The sequence below is a fragment of the Thamnophis sirtalis genome, unplaced genomic scaffold (assembly GCF_051295495.1).
Source record: "Thamnophis sirtalis isolate CommonGarterSnake01/CBP01778 unplaced genomic scaffold, rThaSir2_p1.2 scaffold_1, whole genome shotgun sequence".
In the NCBI taxonomy this organism is placed as follows: Eukaryota; Metazoa; Chordata; class Lepidosauria; order Squamata; family Natricidae; genus Thamnophis; species Thamnophis sirtalis.
In genome coordinates, this window is record NW_028261381.1 from 24,366,980 (window position 1) to 24,393,874 (window position 26,895).

The 26,895-nt window shown below is 45.9% G+C and overlaps 1 protein-coding gene across 3 annotated transcripts in view; it reads right to left on the bottom strand.

Annotated features, from left to right (window-relative positions):
• The window catches only part of GAD1 (glutamate decarboxylase 1), a 61,888-nt gene extending 42,341 nt beyond the window's left edge, over positions 1 to 19,547 (bottom strand). Inside the window, exons 1-4 of one of the 3 annotated variants that reach the window (XM_087709193.1) lie at positions 19,235 to 19,547; positions 17,426 to 17,570; positions 13,365 to 13,427; positions 462 to 620 (exon numbers count right to left, since the gene is read on the bottom strand). In XM_087709193.1, the coding sequence (XP_087565319.1) occupies positions 462 to 620; positions 13,365 to 13,427; positions 17,426 to 17,495 (292 nt within the window). In that variant the 5' untranslated portion in view covers positions 17,496 to 17,570; positions 19,235 to 19,547. Of the gene's footprint in view, positions 1 to 461; positions 621 to 13,364; positions 13,428 to 17,425; positions 17,571 to 17,806; positions 18,091 to 18,278; positions 18,377 to 19,234 lie in introns of those variants that run through there. The other 2 variants (XM_087709203.1, XM_087709199.1) reach the window with 2 other exon arrangements.
• Between the last annotated feature and the right edge of the window lie 7,348 nt (positions 19,548 to 26,895).

A 26,895-nucleotide genomic window follows, 5' to 3' on the forward strand; every position in this document is an offset into this window, starting at 1 on the left:
AGAGGGCTCCGTTTGCCACCTGTGGCACATATGTCATAGATTCATCATCACGGGCATAAGGCAATCAGTTCTCCTTTGCTTGTCCCAAATAACTTTCCTTTGGTGCTTCTGAGCTGCAGGGGGCACCCTAACCGGGCTATCCCACCTTAGATGACCCAAATTGCACCCGTTTGAGGTTTGCATAACAGGATAAGCATTTGGCTGGCTAGTGTGTAGGCGGCATGCCTGGGGACAACCCTGAGATGACCCCAGCTGCCAGCAGCCGGACAGGGACGTCCCAGGAGAGGAAAGGCACGTCCAGCGGCTTGGCCCTGGGCAAACCATTATCACCCCTCCCCTCCCGCCCCTTCCCTAGGCGGGGAAGCCTTGGCAGGTTGGGGCTTTGGAGAGCAAAGCAAGGGAAGCTCGGGATGGGGCATCAGGCGAGGGCGAGGGACAGCGCGAGAGGATCAGGACTTTACCCCGGGCGTAGAGGTTGGAGAAGTCGGTCTCCGTCTTCTGGAAGCGGCCTTCCTTCTCGCTGTTCTCGCAAGCCAGCAGGTTGCGGGTGCTCTGCCTTTCCTTGAGCGCGCTCACCAGCCGGCTCTTGTCTTCCAAGCTGTTGTTCCTCTGCAGGAAGCCTGCGGGGTTAGGACAAGGGGGAGAGGTCAGCAGAGATGCCTCGAGGGCGCTTCCCATGGTCGACCCGAGCCACAGCGGCTGCACCCCTGGAAAAGACTCCCCCAGCCGTTCCCACCGGTCAGGATGCCTCTCTCTCTCCCTCCACCGCCCCCCGCCAGCTGTCCGGGAGATGGATTTATAGGGGGAGGGAAGGCGCCCTCAGGGAGGAGAACTCGGACATCCTCCTGGCAGGAGAAAGGCAAGGGCGGGAAGGGGGGGAGGAAAGAGCAGAGGAACCCCCCCCCCCGGCTGCCTTTTCGCCTTTGGCTTGGGGCAATGGTGGATTAAGGCTCACTTGGGCCCTAAGCACTGACAAATCTGGGTGCCTCCCTCCTTTGGACATATTGTACAAATCTTCATTGGTTTTCTTTTTCTGTCTCAACTTTCTGGTGCCCCCTGGTGCTCTAACCACGTGCTTAGTCTGGCTTAATGGTTAGTACATCACTGGCTTGGGGTCATCGTTGGTCAGAAAAGGGGGCATTGGGGCGAGGTGGAAGACTGAAATGAGGCGGGGGGCTTCCGGGCAGTTTTCGAGGAAGGCGGTCATCAGAGCAAACGATTTGGGAAAACAAGGAAGAGACCCTCCTCCCCGACCACCCGGGAGATTCTGGAGGGCGCAAAACCCAATAAATATACGCAAGATGGACAGATGAACAGATGAACGTTGGCAATTAAAGAGAAGGAAGAATCGGAGTATTATAAGATAATGGGGATGTTTGTATCACTGGATAGAAAATGAACATAGACAAAAAGAAACAGAAAATTGATTAATTGGAGGGGGACGTAGAATTATAAGGGAGGAGTTAATAAGGGAGGAATAAATGTAAAGGCAAGATAAAAATAGATTTAAAATGATGTAACTGTTAAATATGATGACACAAAGACTGCACCCAGATAACCCACTGTAAGATTAATGATGTAAGAGTGAGTGGTGATGGAAAAAATAAAAAAAATAAGAAAAAATAGATACGCAAGATGAGGGGGGAGGGGGTTTCCTCCAGATGTAGTTGAACTACAATTCCAGAAGTCCACCCAACCTATCAAAAAGCGAAGGGCATTAGGTTTGTAGTTGGGTCACGTCGGAAAGCCACCGGTGGCTCATCCCTCTTTCAAGGGAAGCTCAGAATGGCCCTCTGTACACCTGGCGTCGTACGGATGCCAACCGTTCTGTGTTTTGAGTGACGTAATCCCAAACCTCAGCCTGCAGCCTCTCGGTCCCCAAATACACGAGACTGCTGCTATTTATAATCCCGTCCTATAAGAATGATTCATCACAATCACAGACACTTTCAACCGAACGGAATCCAGTGCCCCAAGCTGAACACAGAGAAGCATGCCGAAAAGATATGCCAACTTTCTAAGTAAGGCAAATACTCCCCCCCCCCACAAAAAAGGTTGATCTAATTAAAATCGAAAGACATTCTCTTTGCATATTTGTGTTCTATATCTGATCATCCACCAGACCGCGACGAAGCCCCCGGAGAAAGAGGGGGAGGGAGGCAAACAGTTCAAAGCTAGATGCACCTATACCCGAGAGCGTCTTTCCAATAACAGAGTTGGAAGGGTCCTTGGAGGTCTTCTAGTCCAACCCCCACGGCGATGTGCAGGAAAACCAATGAAACCAGACACCAGAATTAATTGCCCAGCCTCTTTTTAAAAACCCCAATAGAAGGAGGTCCCACAATCTCCATATCTAGAACCTTTTGTCCTGCTGGACAGATCTTACAGTGAGGAAGGATCCCCCCCTTATCTAATGTCCTTGGAACTCGTCCTAGCTAAGAAGGTCGGAGAGAGGGACGAGCCAAGTGGGGCAATTCGTTTATTTAGGGGCGGTGGCACTCGTCGCTGTCACCGAAGCCTTTCAATCTTTGCATGCCAGCAAGAACGCAACTCTGGCACGCTTGGCCTCACCTCGTCCTTTTCTCGCAAGGCTTTTCGCATGGGGTTCGTTTCATTTCGGGGAAAAACGGGTGCTCCATTACCACAACGGTGCAAGCTAAGCGTCCCCCTCCCCAAAACAGCCTTATCCAATCTGGCCGCCATTATTTTGTCAAGCCGGGAAGGACCAGGAAGATCGAAAGCAAAGCGGGACCATCTAGTCAGCCTTTAGAGATTGGGGCTTCCATACCCCCCATGTTGAAGGGGATGCTGGGAGGCTCCCAAAGGTTAAACGGAAGGCCGAGCTTAGGGTTTCCCTTTGGGTAAAGCGCTTCGCCGCCTTGCTGAGATGACACTTTCTTCACAGGAGGGCATCTATTAGCAGGGGGAGGCTCCCAGGATACGAAGGAAGGAAGAAAGGAAGGAAGGAAGGGAGGGAAGGAGAAAAGGAGGAAGGAAAGAAGAAAGGCTCTTCGAATCAGTGTTAATTCTTCCTTTCCTCTTCCTTCCTTTCTTTGTTTGTTTTTCCTTCAAGTAAGTGTTGATCTACGCTTGCTTGCTTCTTTTCTTCCTCCTTCCCTTTCTTCTTCTCTATCCCTCCCTCCGTGCCTTCCTTTCTTCCTCCCTCCCTCCGTCTCTCTCCCTCTCCCTCTCTCTTTCTCTCTCGTCTAGTGGCTGGCCCAAGGCAACTCAGATGGCATCCTGCCTAAGGAGAAGTTTCTCCTTTCTTCCTCCCTCCCTCCGTCTCTCTCTCCCTCCCCTCTCCCTCTCTCTGTCTCTCTCGTCTAGTGGCTGGCCCAAGGCAACTCAGATGGCATCCTGCCTAAGGAGAAGTTTCTCCTTTCTTCCTCCCTCCCTCCGTCTCTCTCTCCCTCCCCTCTCCCTCTCTCTTTCTCTCTCATCTAGTGGCTGGCCCAAGGCAACTCAGATGGCATCCTGCCTAAGGAGAAGTTTCTCCTTTCTTCCTCCCTCCCTCCGTCTCTCTCTCCCTCCCCCTCTCTCTTTCTCTCTCGTCTAGTGACTGGCCCAAGGCAACTCAGATGGCATCCTGCCTAAGGAGAAGTTTCTCCTTTCTTCCTCCCTCCCTCCGTCTCTCTCTCCCTCCCCCTCTCCCTCTCTCTTTCTCTCTCGTCTAGTGGCTGGCCCAAGGCAACTCAGATGGCATCCTGCCTAAGGAGAAGTTTCTCCTTTCTTCCTCCCTCCCTCCGTCTCTCTCTCCCTCCCCCTCTCCCTCTCTCTTTCTCTCTCGTCTAGTGGCTGGCCCAAGGCAACTCAGATGGCATCCTGCCTAAGGAGAAGTTTCTCCTTTCTTCCTCCCTCCCTCCGTCTCTCTCTCCCTCCCCCTCTCCCTCTCTCTTTCTCTCTCGTCTAGTGGCTGGCCCAAGGCAACTCAGATGGCATCCTGCCTAAGGAGAAGTCTCTGCTTTTCTTGGAATAAATTCAACGCTCCTTCTCCAACCTATCCTCCCCCTCCTCTACCCACCCATGTGTTGAATCTTCAAAGCCAGCGGGGCTTTTGCCTAGATAGGTCCTGCAATTCCAACACAGCCGAGAAAGGAGCTTTGGAAGGTGGAGGGTGTGTGTGTGTAAGAAATTCGCTAAACACGAAGTCTCTCTTTACTTCTTAGGGAAAACTGTGACAACAACCTGGAAGATGCTTTGAAGCCTTTGAAATTGCGGGTGTTGCGGGAGGGAGTTTTTGAAATGCGAAATGAAGGCAGCTCTTGGAGAGGGAACTCTTTCTCACCTGGACTGGAGGGCGAAGAAATTGGCCGAAGTAATATAGCATAAATCAATGGAGGGGGGAGCGCAGCCCTCTTTCCCCGCGAGCTCACATAGCGCCCGTCTTCGAGCCCCCCCACCCCCAAGGGAGATAAAGGGGCGGAGGAAGGGAGGCGCCTCCACTCACTCTTTCCCTCCCCGCGAAACTCGGAGAAGCGAAAGGAAGGAGAGGTGTGGTCCTTAGAAGCGATCCAGTGGTGCTAAGGCAAGGCTCCTGTTCTGAATCAGTTTTCTCCCCCGCGGTGATGCTACGAAGATTGTGGTTTTTCTACCAGCTGGGGGAGCGGATGTAGGAGAAGAGCAGGCAGAGCTGAGGGGCGGAGTCATCAGTTTTAGAGTCCTTGAGTTCCCATAAGCGCTCCAGGTCCAACTCCTTCTGAGTTCTGCTGGCCCTTCTCGGGTGGCAATTTAGTGTTGAACTTTAGCTACCCAGTTTCTTGCTTCTAGCCTTGACTGAGTCTTCTACACTGCTGCAATCTTTACCAATGGCTTCTGAGTCTTTGCACTTGACAGTTGTGCTGGCAGTATGGTGGCCATTATCCAGTTTTCTTGAAAAAATAAGGTAAAGGTTCCCCTCGCACATACGGGCTAGTTGTTCCCGGCTCTAGGGGGCGGTGCTCATCTCCATTTCAAAGCCGAAGAGCCGGCGCTGTCCAAAGACGTCTCCATGGTCATGTGGTGATCCAGGTTAATCTATCACTTCGAGCTCCGGAGTTTTGCTTATTCAAAACACTGACTTTTCCCCAAGGTAGTGAGGACCCAGAGTTCAGTTCTAGTCTCTTTGAGTGATTCAAAATAATATCCAAATAAGCAACTTGTGGGCTGGGCCGGATTGGGAGGGAGTGGCCAGGTTTTTCAAACACTGATTGTTCTAAATTCCTGCCGGTTACATTTCATGATTATTGAGATCTGTGGCTTTTCAGTCTTTGGTGAGCAAATTTAAGACTAATCAGGCCAAATTCTCTCAGTTATGGGGTCAGGCTTTCTAGGCTATAATTTTATAAACTGGCTTTAGCACCTGAGGGTAGGACAAGAAGCAATGGGTGGAAACTAATCAAGGAGAGAAGCAACGTAGAACTGAGGAGAAATTTCCTGACAGTTAGAACAATTAATCCGTGGAACAACTTGCCTTCAGAAGTTATGAATGCTTCAACACTGGAAGTTTTTAAAGAGGATGTTGGATATCCATTTGTCTGAAGTGGTGTAAGGTTTCCTGTCTAAGCAGGAGGTTGGACTAGAAGACTTCCAATGTCCCTTCCAACTCTGTTATTCTATTCTATTCTATCCTATTCTTCAATATATGAAGTCAGCCAATAGTGGCTTACTTGTGGACAACTATTTAACCAAAGCCAGTAAGGTCTACTGGTTAAGGTGAGTGGTGAGATTCATTTTTTTTTACTATTGGTTCTCTGGATGTGGCTTGGTGGGCGTGGCTTGGTGGGCGTGGCAGGCAAAGGATACTGTAAAACTTCATTCCCTCCCCACTCCAGGGGAAAGTTACTGCAAAATCCCCATTCCCTCCCAATCACCTGCAACTTCTAGTCCAACCCCCTGCTTAGACAGCTGGGAGGCAGAGAATAGATGTGGGTGGGGCCAGTCAGAGGTAGTATTTACTGGTTCTCCGAACTACTCAAAATTTCCACTACCGATTCTCCAGAACTGATCAGAACCTGCTGAATGTCACCTCTGGAAGGTGCTAAAATAGATCACCTTCTATGCTGTCTTGAACTTGTAGATAAAAGGTAGAATATAAATCTGATATCATAATATAACAAAATTGGAATTAGTGTAATGTGTGAAATCAGTTAATAGCTAGGCTCAAACTATAAGCTTAATCAAGCTTAAGCTGGTTTATTTGGGGTTTGTGTGCTCTCTGAACTTAACCAGCCCTGATTTATTCCATAAAACTGGTTAGGAAACCTAGGTGAGTTACATGGCCATTGAATAAGCAAACCAAACTGGACCTTTTCCATTCAAACCCTAAGCATTAATCACAAATTTTAGCTTCTTTATTATTATTTAGCTAAAAGATGTACAAATACAGATGTTCAACACATCATCTGCGATTGAAATTTCACCAAACGTGTTGTATGCCATCTTAGAGATTATTATTTATTAGATGTGACCTTCATTAGATGTGAAGGAAAAGCTAAGCAGGTCTTCGCCTTGAAACAATATCTCCCTAAAGGATGTTAAAATAGGATATGACCTGAACAACAATTAAACTTTTAAAATGGTTTAAAACATCAATTTATGAGTCTTGCCAATGCCCACCTCTTATTCTCCAGATCCCACCAGCTTTAGCAGAGAGAACCTTTGGTCATGGCTACTGAGATTAATGTCCCGGAAATAATACACAGTCTACCCCAGAGTTAAGCAGGTCCACACTGAAACCTAGAAAGCAAATCACCTTCACTCTTGTTGCCTTCCACTCATCAGCAAACCAGCCCCTGATAGCCACAAAACTAACCTTGCCTTGGCTCAGAAGTTAAGCAAGGGATTACTTGGATGGGAGACCACTAGGAAATGCCAGATCTGACAACAAGACATGGATATCAAAAACATCCCAGAAGATAAAAGGGGGCAACCACTTCAGCATTGTGAGCAAAATCCAAACAAAACCTTACATGGATGAGCTTGACTTGAAAGAGATTTTAATCTCACTTTATTTCCTAGGAATGTTAGATATGCAAGAGATCAAAATATGACGCTACTTAATTTGAGTTTTCTACCTTTCTTGGCCAGATTAACTGGCAACCATCACTGAACTATCTTGGTAATTATTTCCTTTCTAGAAACTAGATAAGCACAGATTTTGAAAGAAAAGTGAATTAAAAGAAACCTAGGGACTTTGCCCGCAGCCAATTAGGGCTGCCCTCCACTCCTTATTTAAAGGTGAATCTAGTTATTCTCATTCTAAAAACTGAGTCAGGCTTCTATGAAGATGATATATCAGGAAATCTTCCACTAATACATTAACCAAGTGGTTGCATCTTCATGAGGTTAAAGTAATAAGTACAGATTAGGCAATTACTTTACAATAGATTGTCTATTTCTTTCCTTTCCTGGAGGGTAATGAGGTTTGATTGGCTTTGTCTCTGCAAAGCATTTTTTTCTTTAAAAAAGCGAGGAAAGCCAATTGTATTCAAAGCAGGTTTTAAAGGACTTGGGGCCAAAAAGGAAATAATATTAGCTAATGAGATGCATATTTATAAAATGGCAACTTCTCTCCATGTATAAATTGAGAAAGGGAGAAATTCTCTCTGTGTGGCTCATTTGTTTTAGTTTCAAATGCTGAGCCTTATGAAATAAAAAGGGGGAGAAAATTACCCATGATTGAAAAGGAAGTTTTCAATTTGAAATACAAGACAATGCCTCTTTTGCATTATAGGGTGGGATTGCTGAGAAGACTGGAACAAAACACAGGGAAGGAAAAGGACTTCCTGGTTCCATTTGATGGCATAGAGATTCCTTTATTCAGATATACGTATTTTGGGGCTGTCTTTGAGACACTTATTTCAAAGTGCAAGCATTTGTACCCTTCATGAACAGCAGGTATTCTTAAAGCCAGTGGAATGAATTTCTGAGTCACCATATTTGGACAATGTTTTTATTAGGCCATGAGGTTTACAAAAGAATTGCAAGCATTTAAGTTTCTGAGAACTCAGTGGGGGGGAGAGAAGAGGGGGCCGTAATAGCAAAGTGGCATCTTCATCAAAGTGAAGTCTTAGATGGATTGCTGGGAGAATCAGCAAATAAGTAATTTGGGTCTCTTGGAGGTTTTCACACAAAATGCTAAATCCAAAAGCCAGATTTTAAAATACAGTTGTTTCAGCCATGAAAGTTACATCAGAACAAATAAACAGGCCAGATTATGTCTTAAATGACACACAAAAAATGATAGGTATAGTGGCCGGGATCCCCAAACATGTTAAACCACAAACTACTCAATCCTATTATCATTCAGTCTAGTATGTCATGCAAACCTAAAACATAACATACCTAGTTTTATACTGTTTTCCTTATGAATAACTGGGAACATTCATTCTATGCCTTACTTTTGGGCTAGGATTTTCCCAAAGACCAATCACTCAGCAGTGGTAATGCCAAGACTCATCAGTTCTGAAAACCATATATTGCAAAACAGAATTTCTGAGCAGATGCAAAATATTTTCACCTCATCACTATTATATAATCATAGATGCCAAATGCCAATGAGACAAGTTTAGAGCAAAAGCACTGATTTTTGACAGGTCTCTGACAGATTAAGTTAGGTCCCCGTATTTGAGACATTAAGCCTCCGTTTTTTAGAAACCTGACAAAAGAACTTCTTTCTATCAGGATCCCAAACAGATTTACTTGTTCAATTTCTTTTTCCGAACAGCTTGAATTTATGTTGGATGATCTCATCTTTGATTTATTGCAGCAGATCTGAGGCCAATTGCATTCTAACAGTCAAGGTAAATGTTACAAAACCTCAGGGAACTACCAGAAACCTAAATTTCTTTATGGAATCTCATATGGAATTTTGGGATACTCTCTAAAGTTTCATTGGACAAAGCTTATGCTACTACCTAAGGGAGAGCATGGCCAATTAGGGAAGCCATGCAGATGATCTATACTTGATTACTTTCTAATCAAGTATAGATAATAAATTACAGGTCAGCTCTGATTTATCTCAAACAAAAAGAGATTTTCCTAGTCACTGACACATTTAAACAGAAATCAAAATGGACATTTTTTTTTGTTGGTGTGGAAAAAATGCCTAGTGGGGAATTTGGTTCTTTTCTCTCTTTGGGGAAGAACAAAAACGGGTCAAAAAAGAAAACGGAAGCATCCGAGCCCAATTAAAAAAGAATCAGGGTTATGGATAAATACCGTTCACATCAAAAGAGGGACATTAAACCGTTGCGTTTCTTCATGCTGATAATTACCCAGCCTTTCCTGGTTTCTTTTGGAGGTGATATTTAATCACTCAAGGGAAACTAACCAGTTAGTACAAATTTAAACCTATTTAATTTGGGTTATTTGCATTTTGAACACCCTTCCCTTCTTTTTGTTAAGATTACCTCAAACAATCCCAAAGGTATTTGAATAACAGATTTGTTTTTCGGGTTGAGCTTTGATTAGTTTTTATTATTAAGTTTAATTATGATGTTCCGAGTGATTTAAACCTCCGCTGAACCACAAAGCTCACAGCCTTTGACAGCTATCATCCAGCTAAAATATTGCTCGGCCTCCTAGGGTTGATTTACGAGTGAGGAAACAATTTCCTTGCTCTTTATTTAGAAGGGAACCGCATAATCGCTCACTCCGCTTTCCTTATGCGTTTATTTAATGTATAAGTAAATTCAGCGCATCTATTTCCTCCATTAAAAATCCAGGTAGGCTCGATGTATTTAGAAAGCAAGCTCGTTTAAAAAAAAAAAGTAAATTGGATTATTCTCAGCCACGTTCAATGCCAACCGAATGTGCTCGTACTTTGATAGAACCGTCTCAATTCTGTAAATCGCTGCTGAGAAAGGACCCCGCTGGATTCAATCACAACTCAGCGAACAGGTTTGAATCCAAAGTGAGGGGCAGCCCTCAGGTGACCCGCATCTCGGTCCCAGATCCAGACGGCTGAAATCCACCGAAACGGGGTGCGTTTGCACAGCTAGAATTCCTCTAGAATTCCATTTTCCCAGACGTTTCTTTGTCTCTCTCTCCTTTCCTGCTAAGAGGACAATAACCTGCCAAGCTTCTAGTTCTCAAGACGGACATTATTTATGTACTGTATCACTCGGTGGGAAAAAAAAGCAACTTAAAAACAATAACCCGGAAGCTGAAAAAACAAGACTAAGATTCTAGTTAGGTAATTTCGTTAGAGTGCATGGAATAATAGTTTTAAACCAGATGAAGATCACAGGCTGAAAAACGTTCCATCAACCCCTGCAGTAAATTGAGAAACAAACAAACTGCACTAAGCGCTCTCTCCGGTTCCTGAACAGTCTACCACTTTATCTCTCCCTCCCTCTTCCAAAAGGAAAAAAAAAGAAAAGAAGAAAAGAAAAGATAACGGGGTTGCGTGTTTCTTGAACTAAAAGTTTTGGATCCTCCATGCGGATTTTTGGTAGTAGTCTGCGTTTTGCCAGAATTGCCTTGAATTCAGTTCTAGGCGCCTTCAGAATTGGAGCGTGGGGTTTTGCAAAGCCGAAGACCGAGAGGGCAGCTCGCGGACTTCAGGGTTGAATATCCTCGTGAAAGCAGACCTGGCTCCTCGCTTGCCCTGAGGTGTCGTCCCCACCGACCTTCAAGCAGGTTCTCTGGCCCACCAATGGGCTGGAAAGGCGGACCCCCTCAATTTTGACTTGAGGGTTTTGGAAGGAAGGCCGCTAGGACTCAACCCAACTTAAAAAAAATACTATCCATCTGCGCATCTCAGCTGCTTGAGGTTTTGGCGGCCTTTAGGTGGGCCATTTGCAAGGTCCCTTTCCACAGCCCATTCTCTTCTGCACTGGTCGGTGTCGCCTTCTTCTGGAGTTTTCGAAATAGGTCGCAGGGCGAGCAACAAATCCAATCCAACCACGGGTCACTCGAGAACCGCCGATGGATCTGGCAGAGGCCCAGGAGTGGGCGCCCTTGTTTAATCTTAAAAACATGAGTCTTTTTTTGTCGCGTTGTTGTTAGTTGCGAAGTCGTGTCCGACCCCATGGACAACGTTCCTCCAGGCCTTCCTGTCTTCTGCCATCCTCTGGAGTCCATTTAAGCTCAAGTTGGACTCCATCCAGCCACCTCATTCTCTCTCGTCCCCTTTTGTCGTGAGAACTGCCCATTTTCCGCCCAGCTTTCCCCTCGACAACAGGCCAATGGCGCCCGGCCTCGTTCCGAGAGGCCTTGTGCCAGATCACTCTCCCAGAAGCCGCCACCTGCCTTTGTCTGGAGAGCCATCTATTCATCCTTCACAGCTCAGATGAGCTGGAGATCCGGCTGTTGAAGGCGGGTATCTAATCCAGATTGAAAGAAGCTTCTTGGTGCCCATGCCGCCTGGACGGCGCTTGTATTCTTTCTATTCAGCCGACCCTCTTCCCAAGCAGGCAGGGCGCGCCGAAGTGGGACCCCAGCAGCTTCTTTGGCTCGGAGAAGGAACTGCTGTCTTAGAAACTCTTGTAGGTAGCAATCCGAATCAGCCGGATCAACGGAGTCTCCCTTTACCTTCTTCCGCCGAGCTGGATTAAAATATGGAAAAATGCTGGGAGTGGGGCGGACCCTCGAGCCCTCTCTTGAAGGGCCTGGCAGGAAAACGGTCTAAAGTCTACAAAGGGCTGTTCGTGAAAGGGAAAGAGGCTGAAGGGCACCGGCGGTTCCCGAGTCCAAATGAGCTCCGCTGGTTTCTTCTCCCTCCTTCGAACCCTCTGATCCAGCTCTTGAGAGCTAGGCTCGTGTTTAGGAGCCTTAAAACCTCTTGGTTTCCCCAGAAACAAATAAGGCTTAACCCAGCAGGCGAATTTATGGAAGTATCCGAATGAGAACCGCCCCTAGTTAGGTTCCACAAAATGCAGTCAGGATGAATTCCGAGCAGATACCGGGGAGGTTCCGAGGGGCTATATAATTGACATTGTGAGATGAAGATAACAGGGGTCTGCCTCGCTAGCCTCCCCTCCTTTGCGCTGGCAGGAAGGAGGAGGCCTTCGAGCGAAACTTAGGCCCAGGAGATGCCTTGGAGTCCTCGCCGGGTCCTCCAACTGTAACCGATGCAATCTGATGGTATCCATCTATTCCGCTCCCATTCCTGCCTTCCGGGCAGCCGGGACGCCAGTCCCTATCTCCGGGCGCAGCAGCCTGAACGAATGGCTCTTTAATCAGGCCCTCGTTAATCTTCCTCCCGCAGGAGGTCTGTATTTCCCCCCGCCGATAAGGTTGAAAACGGTTTAGCCAGAGAGCTGCGCCAGAATGCCCAACCACCGCCCTGGCCCTTCCCAGCCCCCGCCGCCTCTGCCACACTCCCACTTCCCACTTCACGGATGGGCCATTCGGAAGCTTCTTGGTGGGGACCGGACCTTGGGAGTTGCGATGGAAAACCAGAAACGGGAGCCGGGATTGTCTCCTCGAAATATCCACCTCTGTAAACCCAAACCCCCAGGGCAGCTAATTGCCACATCTAAGGCGTGCGCACACACCTTTCTGCCTGAAAACCAGTTTTCCACTTGTTTCTTCCGGTCTCTCTGTTTCTCTTTCTCTCTCTGTCTCTCTGTCTCTCTCTGTCTCTCTCTGTCTCTCTCTCTCTCTCTCTCTCTCTCTCTCTCACACACACACACACACAAACACTCACTCTCTCTCTCTCTCTCTCTCTCTCACACACACACACACACACACACACACACACACACACACACACACACACACACACAGTCTCTCACGATTCCCATTTCTGCTCTGCATAACCACCTCCCGCACCCCCGGCTTCCTACCCACCCATTTTCCCTCGCGACCAGTGCAATTTCTGTTCCTAACCCCCCCCCTCTCGGGCTTTCTGGCTACTAGGAAAGCCCCTTTGCTTGCACCGCCGCGAGTCAATCGCCTTCGAATCGATTGTACGGGAAAATCGTTCGCCGGGTGCATATTTTTCGTTGACGTTGACCAGTAGGTGGCGCAAGAATTTACATCCCAGCGCCCGATTCCGACCCAGGAGGAAAAGCAAATGGGATTCTCCTCCTATCCCCCCTCCCCCCTCCCCTTCTAAAAGAAGAGCCTAGCTAGCGGCTGCCTTGTTAAACTTCTCCGTGGGAGGAGGGAGGAGGAGCCCCTCTTGGCAGCTTCATTCCGCCTCCGCCTCGTCTCAAGATAAAAGAAAGTAGCCTACTTTCCTTGCCAACCAACCGAGTTCCTCTCAGGCCTCCCGGAATTTTTTTTTAAATGAAAGATTAACAGCTGTGTGAGTGATTACAGACTCAAGATAATGCATAAGGGAGGAAGCGGCGGGTCTAGTTGGGGTGTGTGTAGGTGTGGGTGAGGGGGAGTTGGGTGAGAAAAGTGTGGGGTTTTTTTTGCCTCTTTTTACTTACCGCATATCTTGAGCCCGATTTTCTTCGTGCAGCCATGAGCTACACCACACCAGGTGTCATAGGCTAAAAGGGAATAGAAACAACAACAAAAATTACTACCTACAGAAGCGGGTGGATGCCTCACGTGCTGCATTGCCATTCTTATCTGGCAGATTAGTTGTTCGCCGCCCTGAGTCCCTCCCGGAGAAGGGCGGCATACAAATAAACTAAACCTGAATCTGAAATCTGAATCAGATTAAGCAAATCTACACGCGAGATTTCACAAAAGCAGAACATTTAGAAAACGGGTGATCTACTAGGTGTGGAAAAAAGTCTAAGGATTCAAGGTTCTTTTTTTTGATGGAGTGCCGATATAGTGGACATCAGTGGCATACAAATCTAATTCATCTCTGCTTCCTCTATATCCCCCCCCCACCGCGAATTAAGACGATCTTAATCATCCATGTAAATAGAGCGCTAATAGCTTTTTATACGGTGTCTTGGGATTGAGGCTACGTAAGGCATCAGCTCTTGGCGTGACTTGCGTGGGAGAGCAGCTGTTTTGTTTTTCTCCACTTTATTTCTTTGCTAACCACGCTTTAAGCTCAGCAATACTGGGAGCGGGAGCGGAGGAGGCGGTGATGGGCGGCTTGATTGACGGACACGTGTGTGGACAAGCGGCAGCCTAGTGGCTTCAAGGCTCAGTGGCCAAAGAGGGTCCTATCAGGAAGAAACAGGCAGCTGGGAGAGATCCGATCTCCTAATAATTTACTGGCAGGCTTCCATGAAAGTGGCAGCTTAAAATAAACTAGCATGAAATGGGGGTCATGGAAGAGTTCAAGAATTAATTGGGTGAACAATAGTATTTGACTAGATGATCAGACTTGCATGACTAGGTTGCAGCCGACGAACGAGTCAGGGTGGCACATTAAAAGGCCTCTCACGTCCGCTTGCTCCCCCTTTTCGAGACACCTTTCATCCGGCCTACTCTCTTCACCCCCTCCCACCGGCCTTCTTCCTCTGCCCCACTCCAGGCAGATGAAGCGCGCATTGCGCTGTCCATTCCCGGAGGTGCTGAAAGCAAGGGAGGAGTTGATGGCCTTCATGCAGCCCACTTCCTCCTTCTTCTTTTTTAATGGGAATCACGACTTTGTCAGGAAGGTGGGCCGTACACAACAGCAAGGGTAGCTTAACCAGTAGGAAAAAATAAATAAAGATGTATTCTGCTAGGAATTGATGCCTCCTACTGCTATCAATTTTCCAGTATCTCATCCAGTACCAGGATTAAAAAGTGAAGGAAAAATGACAAGAGAATGACAAGCAAATGACCCAAAACTAGATTAAAAGAATATGCAAAGGACATGCAACTGATATGAGTGCGGGAAAAGATTACTGATGCCTTGAAAACTTCGTTGGGCCGAAAGACTGTCCAATAAATAAAAGTATAAAAAGACCATGAGGTTAGTGAGATGTTACTTTTACTAAATCCATGTGGTTTTCAGATGAGTATTTGTGAGGTTGTCATATGAACTACAAACCAGTATCCTAAAAGGAAGCGAATGATGAGATTAAAATGTACAGTATTATTTTATTACACCACTTAAGATTTGAAGAGAGATCCAGATAGATCTTACATGACATTGGGAAGTTTTCCCCAAATAAATTTAAGGCAAGAGCCATTTAAAACAATATTGCAAAGGCCTCATGGAAAATTTTTGAATATGTTTGACCTTCGTAACTCAATTGTAACCTATCCTAGTCTTGAAGGACTTCACACACTTTGAGAATGGTTACTACATGACACTACTGGCTCATATTTCCACGTAAGTCTGATAGGTTCCACAATTTCAAAACAGCATTTAAGAAAATAGGAACAGTTGGAACAACCACTTCTTATTATTATTTCTTGGGAACTGAACAGAAAGGGGCGGAGTTCTGAAGGGAAAGCCCTGGACTTTGGCTCCACCCACCCTCTGCCTTCAGTCCCCGCTTTTGCTTTCAATGCCCAGAAGCTTTCCTTGTTCTTTGGATCACCTATAGGGGCAGCACCGGATGGGCAAAGACAAAGAACCGCCTGTTGCAGCCTTCTCCAACCTGGTGCCCGCCAGATGCACTGGGCTCCAACATCAGGATTCCCAGGCCTAGGAATTGAACTTCATCTAGGAGGCATCATCTTTGGGCGGACTGATCTAGACAATTGACGGGCTTGCAGAAAAAGAGTGTATCTGGAAGAGGGAAGTCTTCTGAAAACTGGAGAGAGGATAGAAAAATAGATAGGAAAAAGGAAAGGCGAAGGAAACAAGCTAGACCGGAGAGAAAGGGAAACAGGGGGTGGGGTGGGGGTGGGAACCCCATACCCAAATCAGACGGTTGGGTGATATAGCAGAGATGACACTGAACCGCGATAGACAAACGAGGGTTGCTGACGAAGAGGGTTGGGGAGGGGTGAAGGGGCTGTCAGGGACCAAAGGCAATGGTGTGTGTGTGTGTGTGTGTGTGTGTGTGTGTGTGTGTGTGTGTGTGTGTGTCAATAAAAGAGGAGACTGGAGTGGCCAAGAAGGACACCGGGAGGGCGAAACGGGGGCGGGGAGGGGAGCCAAAAGGGAAGCGCGGGCACAAGAATGGCAGGCAATGAGAACGGCTCTGACAGGACTGGAAAACAGCCTCGCTCCCCGCCCGAGGCAGCCAGAGAGGCGAGGTGGGGACACGTCAAAGAGAGGAGGGCAATAAAATAACCCTCGCTCCTTCTCTCCCACCCACCCGCGGCAACCCTCCACGCGCCTTCCCCGCCGGACCTCGGAGGCAGCCGTCGGGAAACAATAGAGGGAATGGCTGCGGGAGCGCGGGCAGGAATTGCGCGCCCGGCACAATTGCCAGCGCTGGGGGCGCCTAGCAGGAGGCGCATTCCTTTGAATGGCGGGAAGGCGGCGGGCAGTCTTGCCGAGGGGGAACACGCGAACACACACACATACACACACACACGCCCCTCTTCCTTTTGTCAAGCCCAGGAAGAGAGCCAAGCAAGGCGCAATATGAACAAGCACCCCCAACCCGGCGTGCCGTTTGCTCATTTTAGGAGTTGGGCAGCTTTACAGCCGGGTGGGGGGAGAAAAGGCAGAGAAGTCCACCGTAAAGGAACGGTTTTTGTTTGGTTGCCTCCCCCTCCCCACCCCGCCCCATTCTCCCCTTGCAATCGCCGCTGTTATTCACAGCGACGTCTGGGCGTTCATGCTTCATAACCCCGAGAGCCCTTCTAGGGCAAACGCCATTCCCTGCTTGGCGGGGTTCGCCAGGCTTCGTTTCCTTCCAATTCGAGCACCCTCCCCGCCCCCCTCTTTGTCTCCGGCGACCACGTCAATTCCAGCTCGGTTTCTTCTATGGGAGCTGGGTGGCTGTCTGAACGCGCTATAGTCAATCGTTGGGTAGATCCTTCCTTCTTTTTTCCCTTCCTTTTTCCCTTCCTTCCTTCCTCCCTCTCTCCCTCCCTCTTTTCCTTTCCTTTCCTTTCTTTCTCTCTCTCTCTCCCTCCCTCCCTTCCCGCCACCTGCAGCATCACTCGCTTGTCACTGGCACCTGCCAATCTCCTCTCCAATTCGGGGCAGCGAGCAATTCTGCCCTGACCTGCCTTTCCGAGCGGCCCCAGGAAGGGCTGCCGAAGCGGAAGAAAACGGGGAAGGACGCTTTGAGAGCCGAGGCGTCCACAAAGGGCCACGAGCGTTTGCAGAACCTCCCGCCCTTTCCTCTACCATCAAGTCAATGGCGGGGGGTGAGGGTGGGAGGTGGCGGCGACACCAGATATTCCACCTTCCCCTCGCCGTTCGTTAGGAATAGCATCAGGTCCCTTTGTTTTCGAGCAGAAAGAAAACTACGCACTACCCACCCACCCCCCAATCCCCATAAGCTCATTTTCGGCATCCTCTCGGTTTTAGCGGGGGAGGGGGGGGGTGTAAGAAGGCTTCCATGTTGGTCTTTTTTGGGGGTGGGAGCGGGGTTCGTGCTTCTCTGCTGTCTTTCTGGAAGCCCTTGCTTTCAAGGAAGGCGCATGCAGGGCCGAGGTTTGCAAACGAAAACCCGAGACCTACTTGTGGGTCGTAAATTAGTTGGGTTGGGATCCTGAGCGGTGTTGGAGGAGGAGGGATCCGAGGTGGCCATGAGGTCCAGAGGCACAGCCCTTGGGTCCCAGGAGTCTTCTTTCGGTCTTCCTCCGACTCCCCCAAAAAGGACGGGCTGCAATGGAAGAGAAAAGCGAGTTTAGAAACCTGTTCCTCGGAAGAGCTTGGGGGTCGTTGTCTCCCTCTGTCCCCCCTTTCTTCGGGGCGATCCAGAAAACGAGTCTGCAGCCAACAATAAGCTATTAAACTCCTCGGGAAGTAGCGGTGGTCGGCGGAGGGGTGGGGACGCCTGTGCGGGTGGGTAATATGTGCAGAGAGAAGCCTGCACAAAAGGAAGGTGTGGATACACACCACGAACAAGAAGGGGAGTCCCGATTCCCACCGAAGCCCCGCAACGGCAGCGCCGATCCTGCTCTCAGACAAAGCGATTTGGAGGGAGAAATGGCTGGAGGTGACGACGCCTAAGTCGGATTTTAGAAGAGGCAGCGCCGGCTGCTCAGCAGGGCGAGAGGGAAGCTGTCTGGACGGGGCTCAGGAACTGAGAAAGCCATTCCTTTGGCTCCTGGCCGGGGATGGGAAATAAACTGGCGTGTCGCCGGCGGTAGAGAGAAGGGTAGATTCAGCTGACCGGAACGTCTAGGGCAGCTCTATTAAAGGCCGATGAGGAGGCTAATTATGATTCACGCCAAATGGGAAAGCAACTTCCAATAAGCATGCTCAGAACACACACACACACACACACACACACACACACACACGGGGGGGGGAGAATATTCTGATAGACTTGCACTCTTAGATTACGCGATTTTTGCGGCATAGATACCTCCTTTCTTCCAATTTTATTTCCGTTTCAGATAAAATACTATAGAAAGCATTGCCGTTTGGTTAGTTGTGGGGTGTGTGTGTGTGTGTGACACCCAATGCGGATAAAAGAAGCCCATAAGCCTAACACATTCGGCCGGCACAGCAATTTGTAGGTCGCGAAATACCCCCCAAATCATTGGGAAGGCAAAAAAAGGTGCGCCACAGAGCGGGGAAATAATTAGTCGCCCTTCGGGATCAATCAATGCCCTCCAAACGGTCAAAAATCGGCTTTTGTAATTTCATAAATACAATCCAGCGTTGGGTTGGAGCTGCTCGGCCTTTCTGTGGCTCTGCCAGGAATTTTTCATGCCGTCTCCGGGTTCCAAGATTTCTGGATCTGGACAAACGGAACAACCCATTTGTCTCCTTTTTTCCCCGCTAAGGACGCCGCCACCGCTGGGGCGTCTCAGAGTTGTTTCGCCACGTTAATTAAACACAACACAACACACACTCTCAAGCTGGCAGCAAATGTACGAAAGGTTTTTTTTTCTTCTTCTCCCGATGGAAACAACCCCAATCAGGGTTGCCTTTTTAACCACAAAAGTTTTCGTTCAAGCGCTCATTCGTGCCAAATATAGAGGCGGGTTGGCTGGGATTTTGGTTCTAAATTCGCCTACCGAATCGAATACCCGTGCAACCCCACGACCTCAATTCTTGAACTCCGGGAGCCGACAAGGACGGGTGCCTCGAGCCGAGTTTGGGAGGTGAAGTAACAGGTTATGACCAAACGCCATCCACTCCCAAATATTGCCCAAATATTCAAATTTATTCAGCGGAGGACATAGAAACAGCGTTACGGAGAGAGAAGAACGGTCTCAAATTCCAGCCGAAACGAGAAAATCGAGGCGGGTGGAGGTGGCAATAAAAGAAATACAAGAAATACAAGAATAAAAGAAACACGTCGCAAATACTTACCAACGAGAGACAGAGGATGCGAGAACCAACTCCGAGAGTCCAAAACGCATCGGATCGAAAAAAATCCGAGATTTTAAGAAGGAGGCTTGGCCCTTATAAACTCCCCCACCCCCAGAAACGACGGCGGAATATCAATGGCGCTCTGGAATTTAATTCGAATTGACCTCCCCTCCCGGGCTGCCAAGTTCCCTGACTGGGCTTTGCTTTTTAAAAGCGAGAAGCTTCGACTGAGATGTTTTGCAACGCTGACATAAGTCACCACGCTTCTTCCATCCCAGCGGAGGGGGAGGAAGGCGTGAGGGTGTTAAGGGGGGGGATGGTTGAATCACGCGCGTTATCAAGCTAATGTGATTAACTTGCAGGTGTTCTGGCTTCCGAAAGGAGGACCGTAGGGCAGTGCACGTGACGGCTGTTTTGAACCTATTCGGAGCCCTATCACGACTGGGGTGAGGGTTGTTCAGCTTGCAAATAACCCAGTGCTCTTCTAGGAAACGGTCTTTCCCTGTTATTCAGACAGAAATCTTGAATTCTTAGGAATTCAAGCAAGATTACTTTTTTTTTTTTGCAATATAAGCGTTTGTAGCAGGAGCGTTGTCGTGTTCAGCTTTTATTATAAAGTCCCGTTCTTCAAAAGACGCCCGACGATCCTCCTTTTAGGGTTCCCCTTGTCTTTCTCGGATAAAAATATCACGAGTTGCTATTTATACGATGAAATAATCGTTTTAAGGAGAATCGCGTTTCTTTTTCTTGAAGACGCGCCTGGGTTTGGTGAACTCGGAAAACCGAATTGCCATGTCGCCACTAGGTGGCGGCAACGAATAAAAAATGAGACGTCCCCCGGAGTCTGCTGACAAAAATAGGACACTTAATCGTTTGGATTCGGTTTTAACCACGCGCATTAAATTTGCATTTCTTAACTGCTCCTTATTTTCTTCCTTTGCCAAAGGGATGGGAAAAGATCATACTGAATTTAAGAAATGCTCTTCCGTGTTGCCAATTTATGGTTTTTTTTATTAGCTTGGAGCCTGGTAATATCAGATTAATATGAATACTTCTCCGAGGAGGAACGGAGAGCATTGTGACACCCAAATCAGGGGAGGAGGAATAGGAAAGGCTGAAGGGAAGAATCAGGCAGCGCCCGTGAAGTCTCAAGTCTGTCCTTTATTGAAGGACTTCCGTAAAATAACTTAACCCCTCACCGTCGTCAGAGAGTAATAGGCAGTAAATAGCTGACTACCCACCGAAACGACCATTTTGCTCTGCGCAAGAAAGGATCAGCCACGTGCTGCTCCATCCCAAACAGGTACTATTTTTAAAAAAGTGTTTAAAAGGTTTGTCACGATGAGACCACGATTCACTGTTTGGGAAAGATAAATAAATAAAAGAGTTTCAGAGCAACTTCAGGTCCCTGCTTGAAGGATAAGAAAACAATGCTACCCCACGGTGTGACGCTCAGGGACAGATTTCGCATTAAGCTTCGCAGTTAACCATCCGATCTCTTAACTCCCTCGCACCCCGACCCGGTAAAATCGTGTTTTTTTAAAATGAACTTGACTTGCACAGTGTGTGTGTGTGTGTGTGTGTGTGTGTGTGTGTGTGTGTGTATTTGCCTCGAGTACTTCTGCAAGAAAAAGATAAATAACACTGATCACTTAAGGGTAGTTCAAGGCTGCTTCTGTGCGAAGACCCTGTTCAAAGGCTGCAATGAGAGGCGGTGGGCGGTACAAGGGGGACAATTCTATTGTGTAGCAATCGATTTCAGCACCATGGAGAGCAGCAACGGACAGGAAGATAATTAGGGTGATTAAAAAGGCTGTTCTCGCTATAGCGAAAAGCAACGTCAGAAATGGAATTCCGCAGCTAAGAAGGAAGGGGGCTGGACTGTGTAATCATTTCCAGACCTGCTGCTTATTAATTCGAGCCCCTTTCTCTCCAGATACTCATTATTCAGAGATGAACATGTACTTAGGCTAAGTATTGTCAGAATAAGAGTTGAGGGAATGGCATAAGTGGCCCTCACCATTAGTAAATAGAATCGAGATAGGATAGAAACGAACAGACCATAGTTATCAAAATATTGCTGTTATTATCAGAAGGAAAAATAATTAGATAGACTTACTGATGGTTTGGGGGGGGGATTAGATCTACAGCAAGGTGAATAAATTTTAGCCTAGGCAAGGATCTTCTCTAGAACTGTAAGATCTGTCCAATGGAGAAGAATGTTTGACCACATATTCAGTCCAGAAATGTATGTTTTGTGTAGAGATATGAACCAATTTTCAATAAATTCCATGATTTTTTCCAAGTGTACTGAATTTCAGCAGTCTAATTTAGAAATTTTTGTGTAGGAATATTGAAAGTCACATAGAGATGTATTAATTGATTCAGATCTGTTGTCTTTCTGCTTCTGGCCTACAGTAGTATGTAATATGAGATATCACAGAACCTAAATTTATTGAATTTCCTCCGACTATAAGCTACAATTTGCCTGTAGCTTTAGTTTTATTTTATCAATGGGGACAATGAAGCAATCAAAGCACTTCAACTTGTGAAAACAATATCACGAATAAATGTTATTTTATCTTCAACACCTGCAGGCTCAGCTCGAAGACTTAACAAAGAGCAACCAACTGTTTATGATTTTTCAGAATGATCAACATTTTTGATTGCAGAAGTTTATAAAAGCTAAACTGGAAGTACAGCCTAAATATATTCAACATGGGCTTCCACTAACAGGAGATCATTAAGAAAACAAGGCTCCCAGAACTGCCATTACTGGTCCCCCTTCAAAGCAAAGGGCTTTTAAAATTAAAATAATTATTAACAAACACCTACAGAAAAGACAGACCCGATTCCTTTTGTTATGGATTTTTTTTAAAAAAATATCAAAACTAGGGAACTTTCTCAAGATGGCACTATATATCAATTTCAAATTCCGAATTTCCCATTGAGTTTAAAGTTGATTTCAATTACTATTTCTGAAACTTACTACATAAAAAAGTCAATTTGAAACTATTAATTTATTGAATAAGCTGCTATATACCTGACAATTATGATGGCTTTTTTATTATTTAAGGTGAATTTGTCAGCATGAAAAGAATACTGATGCTCAGCATCAATTCCCTGACTTGTGAATTACTTGAATATTTCATAAAATGTAAAATTTGATTTTTTTCTCTAGTAATATAGCATGTAATGCCCAGAGAGATGGGGTGGCCTAGAGGTGAAGATGTTCGTGTCACACTCCGGAGATTGAGAGTTCAATCCTAGTTAGTGATATTTCTATATCAGGGCGCAAAGAGAATTTATCTGCTGCGAATTCTGCACAGGCATCAGGAAGGGCATCCATTCAATGCCCAATAAAAGGAATTATAGGGTCGTAAAAAGAAAAAAAATAGCATGTGATGTCCATTCAATTACCTTTTTTTTTTTTGCAAACAACAAAAACAAAAGGCACAAATGAATTTGTGAAACCAGTTTGTTCTATTAATTTAAGCCTTCTGGCTAGTTGTACAAAAATGGCAATGCCCTTTATTAGTATATTGGAACCAGCGGTAGCCTGAATTCCCGTTTTGATAGCTCCTAGTGGGAATGAAGATAGAAACTATTTCAAGCATACTATTATGATAAATTAATATTTATTAATCATAATACTCAACATTCTTTACCAAGACTTAAATCTAAACAGAAGCATGGGGTGGATAAAGTCTTACTTTATATACCCTTAAGCACCTTGCTTTACATTTTCTCATTATGAAGGAATATTACTTCAACACTAATTTAAAGAAATCCTTTGTTTCCTTCCGGGTAGATTGCATTTAGACTGTTTCATTTGTTCAATTCAACTTTAGCTGAGTCACTTCACCCTTGTTATTTCCTGTCAACCACCAATATAGATTTCTCATAGTATCATATGTATTAAGGCACCTGGGTTTCTGGACATCTGTGATGCAAAACCTAAGCACACATCTCCATTTTTTCTTCTGTTTCCTTCTTGTGAAAAAAAAATCCTTTCCTTGTCTTGCTTTGTAGCTGTGCATCACTACCTTCTCTTTTCCCAATCTAATCCCGTCCTGCATTTGCTTATCTTTTTCTAAGATGAATCAACTGCTTTGTTTACTCCTCCACTTGCCCAGTCATTTTTATTTTCTCTTAATCAACTGTGTAGTTTTCTTCTTCTTCTTCTTCTAATTCTGTGATAATACTTCTTCATCCAGCTTTACTGCTTATACCACTTATACTACTCCTTTTTCCCTCTTGGATAAATTTTATATGTATATGTATATGTATATGTATATGTATATGTATATGTATATGTATATGTATATGTATATGTATATGTATATGTATATGTATATGTATATGTATATGTATATGTATATGTATATGTATATGTATATGTATATGTATATGTATATGTATATGTATATGTATATGTATATGTATATGTATATGTATATGTATATGTATATGTATTGTATGTGTGTGTGTGTGTGTATGTATGTATGTATGTATGTATGTATGTATGTATGTATGTATGTTGTGGCTCGGTAGGAGCCTTTGGAGCTGCTATCAGACTCTGACACAGAAACCTCCTATGAATGGTTTCAGGATGCTCACAGGAGAGGATAACAAGCAGCTATGGCTCATTAAGGATTCTCCTGCAGATAAAAAGACTGATGGTGCCATGCCCTGGTTGCAGAAGTCAACGTTCGTTCATTCCATTCCGTTCCTGTCCTAGTCAAGTCTCTGTTTGTTTGCAATCATCAAGAAGAAGCACTTGGATAAGTGATTTGCTTTATATAAACCTGTTTTGCTGTAATTTACTTTTGCCAGAGAATTTATCTGTGTTTATTTTGGGCTCGCAGCCAGCAAGAACCGGGATTGATAAAAACATTCCTTTGCAAGCTGTGTGTGGCTGTAGTTTTTGAACGGGCTAGGTGGGGGTCATGATTTTTTTTGTTGTTATATGGTTTTTGCTTCCAACTTAAATGGTCTGACAGTTTTTGAAGTGGCTCTACTGTAATTATCATCAAAGGTTATGGGTTTTTGCTTTTACTATATCAATTTTACCTGTTCATTCAAGTGTATTTTGATTTACAGATATACGGATCAGTAAAAATGTTCAACAAATCCTGAATGTAGTTCACTGTGGGGACACAGTAAAACAGCAGAAATGTTAGCCAATATGGGTTTAAATCCAGATTTCATAAAGACTCAGGCATGATCACATGGGCAGATGACCAGTGCTGGACGAGAGATAGGAGATGAGAGGTCCCGGGTGATCTCGGAGCTTGGTTGTTTTCTTGCAGACCTTTATTTACCCAAACTTGGTAACACATCACCAGAGCTAGTTAAGAGTGGGGTTTGCTTTCAGTTGATATTCTAGTGGTTTGCCCTGTCAATATTGCTGAGGATGGTTCTTTAGTTGGGCTGTTTACCATTAGGCTTGTTTGGCAGTTTCTTGCATTGTTTATTCTTGATTGTTGGTCTGAGGTTAATCTTGGGAGTTAATCTATGCTCATCTGGGCCTTGATTTTTTATTTCCTTTTATGGCACGTTGATTCTTTCTTTTGCATAGTAAATAGGTACTGTTTATGTCTCTATGTCTATTGATGGCTAATTTGTCAGACTACCAGGCTTCTAGAAAATCCCTGGCGGTTTTGGACTTGGCTTGGTTTAGAATAGTCAGTTTCCCAGTTAAAACTAGGGTTAAGTCTGTCCATACATTGTGAAATTAAAGAGTTTTCATCATGTCTTCTGACTGCTAGTTGGTGTTCATGGATGCGTTCTGCCAGACTTCTGCCTGTTGTCCTTCGTAGCGGCTATTGCAGACATTACACTGTATATTGTAGAGGAGTTGATTTTTCTTCTGGAGCTGCCTGGTCTTTTGGTTTGCTTAGTCTGGATTTCTATACCGTGTTCCACGTTTACGTTCCTAGCATTGTTTTTGTAGCACTGATCTCCTATCGTAATTATTTCCTAGCTCTCTCAATCTTGTTTTCTGCCAGATCTTCAGCTTTGATAGTCAAACCCAGTCCACTGCACTTGAAAAACCTTCTCACCTCTTGTTGTTAGTTGCAAAGTTGTGTCCGACTCATCGTAACCCCATGGACATTCCTCCAGGCTTTCCTGTCCTCTACCATCCTCTGGAGTCCATTTAAGCTCATGCCTACTGCTTCAGTGACTCCATCCAGCCATCTGGATGGAGCCAAGGTGGCGCAGTGGTTAGAGTGCTGTACTGCAGGCCACTTCAGCTGACTGTTATTTGCAGTTCGGCGGTTCAAATCTCACCGGCTCAGGGTTGACTCAGCCTTCCATCCTTCCGAGGTGGGTAAAATGAGGACCCAGATTGTGGGGGCAATATGCTGACTCTGTAAACCGCTTAGAGAGGGCTGCAAGCCCTATGAAGCGGTATATAAGTCTAACTGCTATTGCTATTGCTATTATCTCATTCTCTGTCCTCCCTTTCTTCTTTTGCCCTCAATCTTTCCCAACATTATTAGGCTCTTTTCCAGTGAGTCCTTCCTTCTCATTAGGTGGCCAAAGTATTTGAGGTTCATCTTCAGGATCTGGCAAATGGGACTTTCCATTCGCTCTAGCACTCAACAGTCCTCTTTTCCTGGAGCTGGTTTGTGACCCTGTGCCCAGAATGTTGGATGTAATGGGCTTGTTTTGGGTGCTTCTTTTATAGATTCTGATCAGGGTCTCTGACCCCCGCAAAAAATATTTGGTCCTCGGTAGAAGTCTTGGAACTCAACAGATTGCCTTTCTTTCCGCCTTTCCCTTTGTTGTGGCAATTTCCCACCATTTGCTGTTTTCTTGACTTAACTCCTTCCTTCTATCCACCCACATGCTTGATTTGTTGTCCATTTTATGTGACACACTCTCTACTTAAGAGGGTGGGACCTCTTTAATCCTCTTTCCCAGGCCGCAACAGAACTTTGGATTCCAGGGGAAAGGAGACTTGCCTGATAAACCTGCTCTTTGAATTCATTCTCCCATGCAATCATTCCAGAAAATGGTGCTGGGTGACTGTTACTTTGCTCCTTGAGAAATCCCACCCAGATGCAAGATAAGTCTCCTGTATAAGGTCTATGTGACATTTTGAGGAACGATTGTGCATCTGTTTTGACCCAGTTTTTCATCGGCAAAATGATGGTAGTGAAGTATGCTTCTCCTGTTCTGTGAGTTTGGGATTGGATATCTTAAGAGTCCCATTTATATCTGGGTTGCAAAAATTGGATGCAGGAGAAAAAACTGAATCAATATTGAGTTGTTGCTGATTCCGAAAGTTCAAGATTCAGAAGGTATGAGTATTCTGGTTACATTGATAGAGCCATGGTGGCCCAGTGTTTAGAATACAGTAAGGTAAAGTTTCCCCTTGCATATATGTGCTAGTCATTCCCAACTCTAGGGGGCGGTGCTCATCTCCATTTCAAAGCCAAAGAGCCAGGGAAGACATCTCCGTGGTCATGTGGCTGGCATGACTAAACACCGAAGGTGCACGGAATTCTGTTACCTTCCTACCAAGGTGGCTCCTATTTTTTCTACTTGCATTTTTACATGCTTTCAAACTGCTAGGTTGGCAGAAGCTGGGACAAGTAACGGGAGCTCACGCTGTTACGCATTGCTAGGGATTTGAACCGCCAACCTTTCTG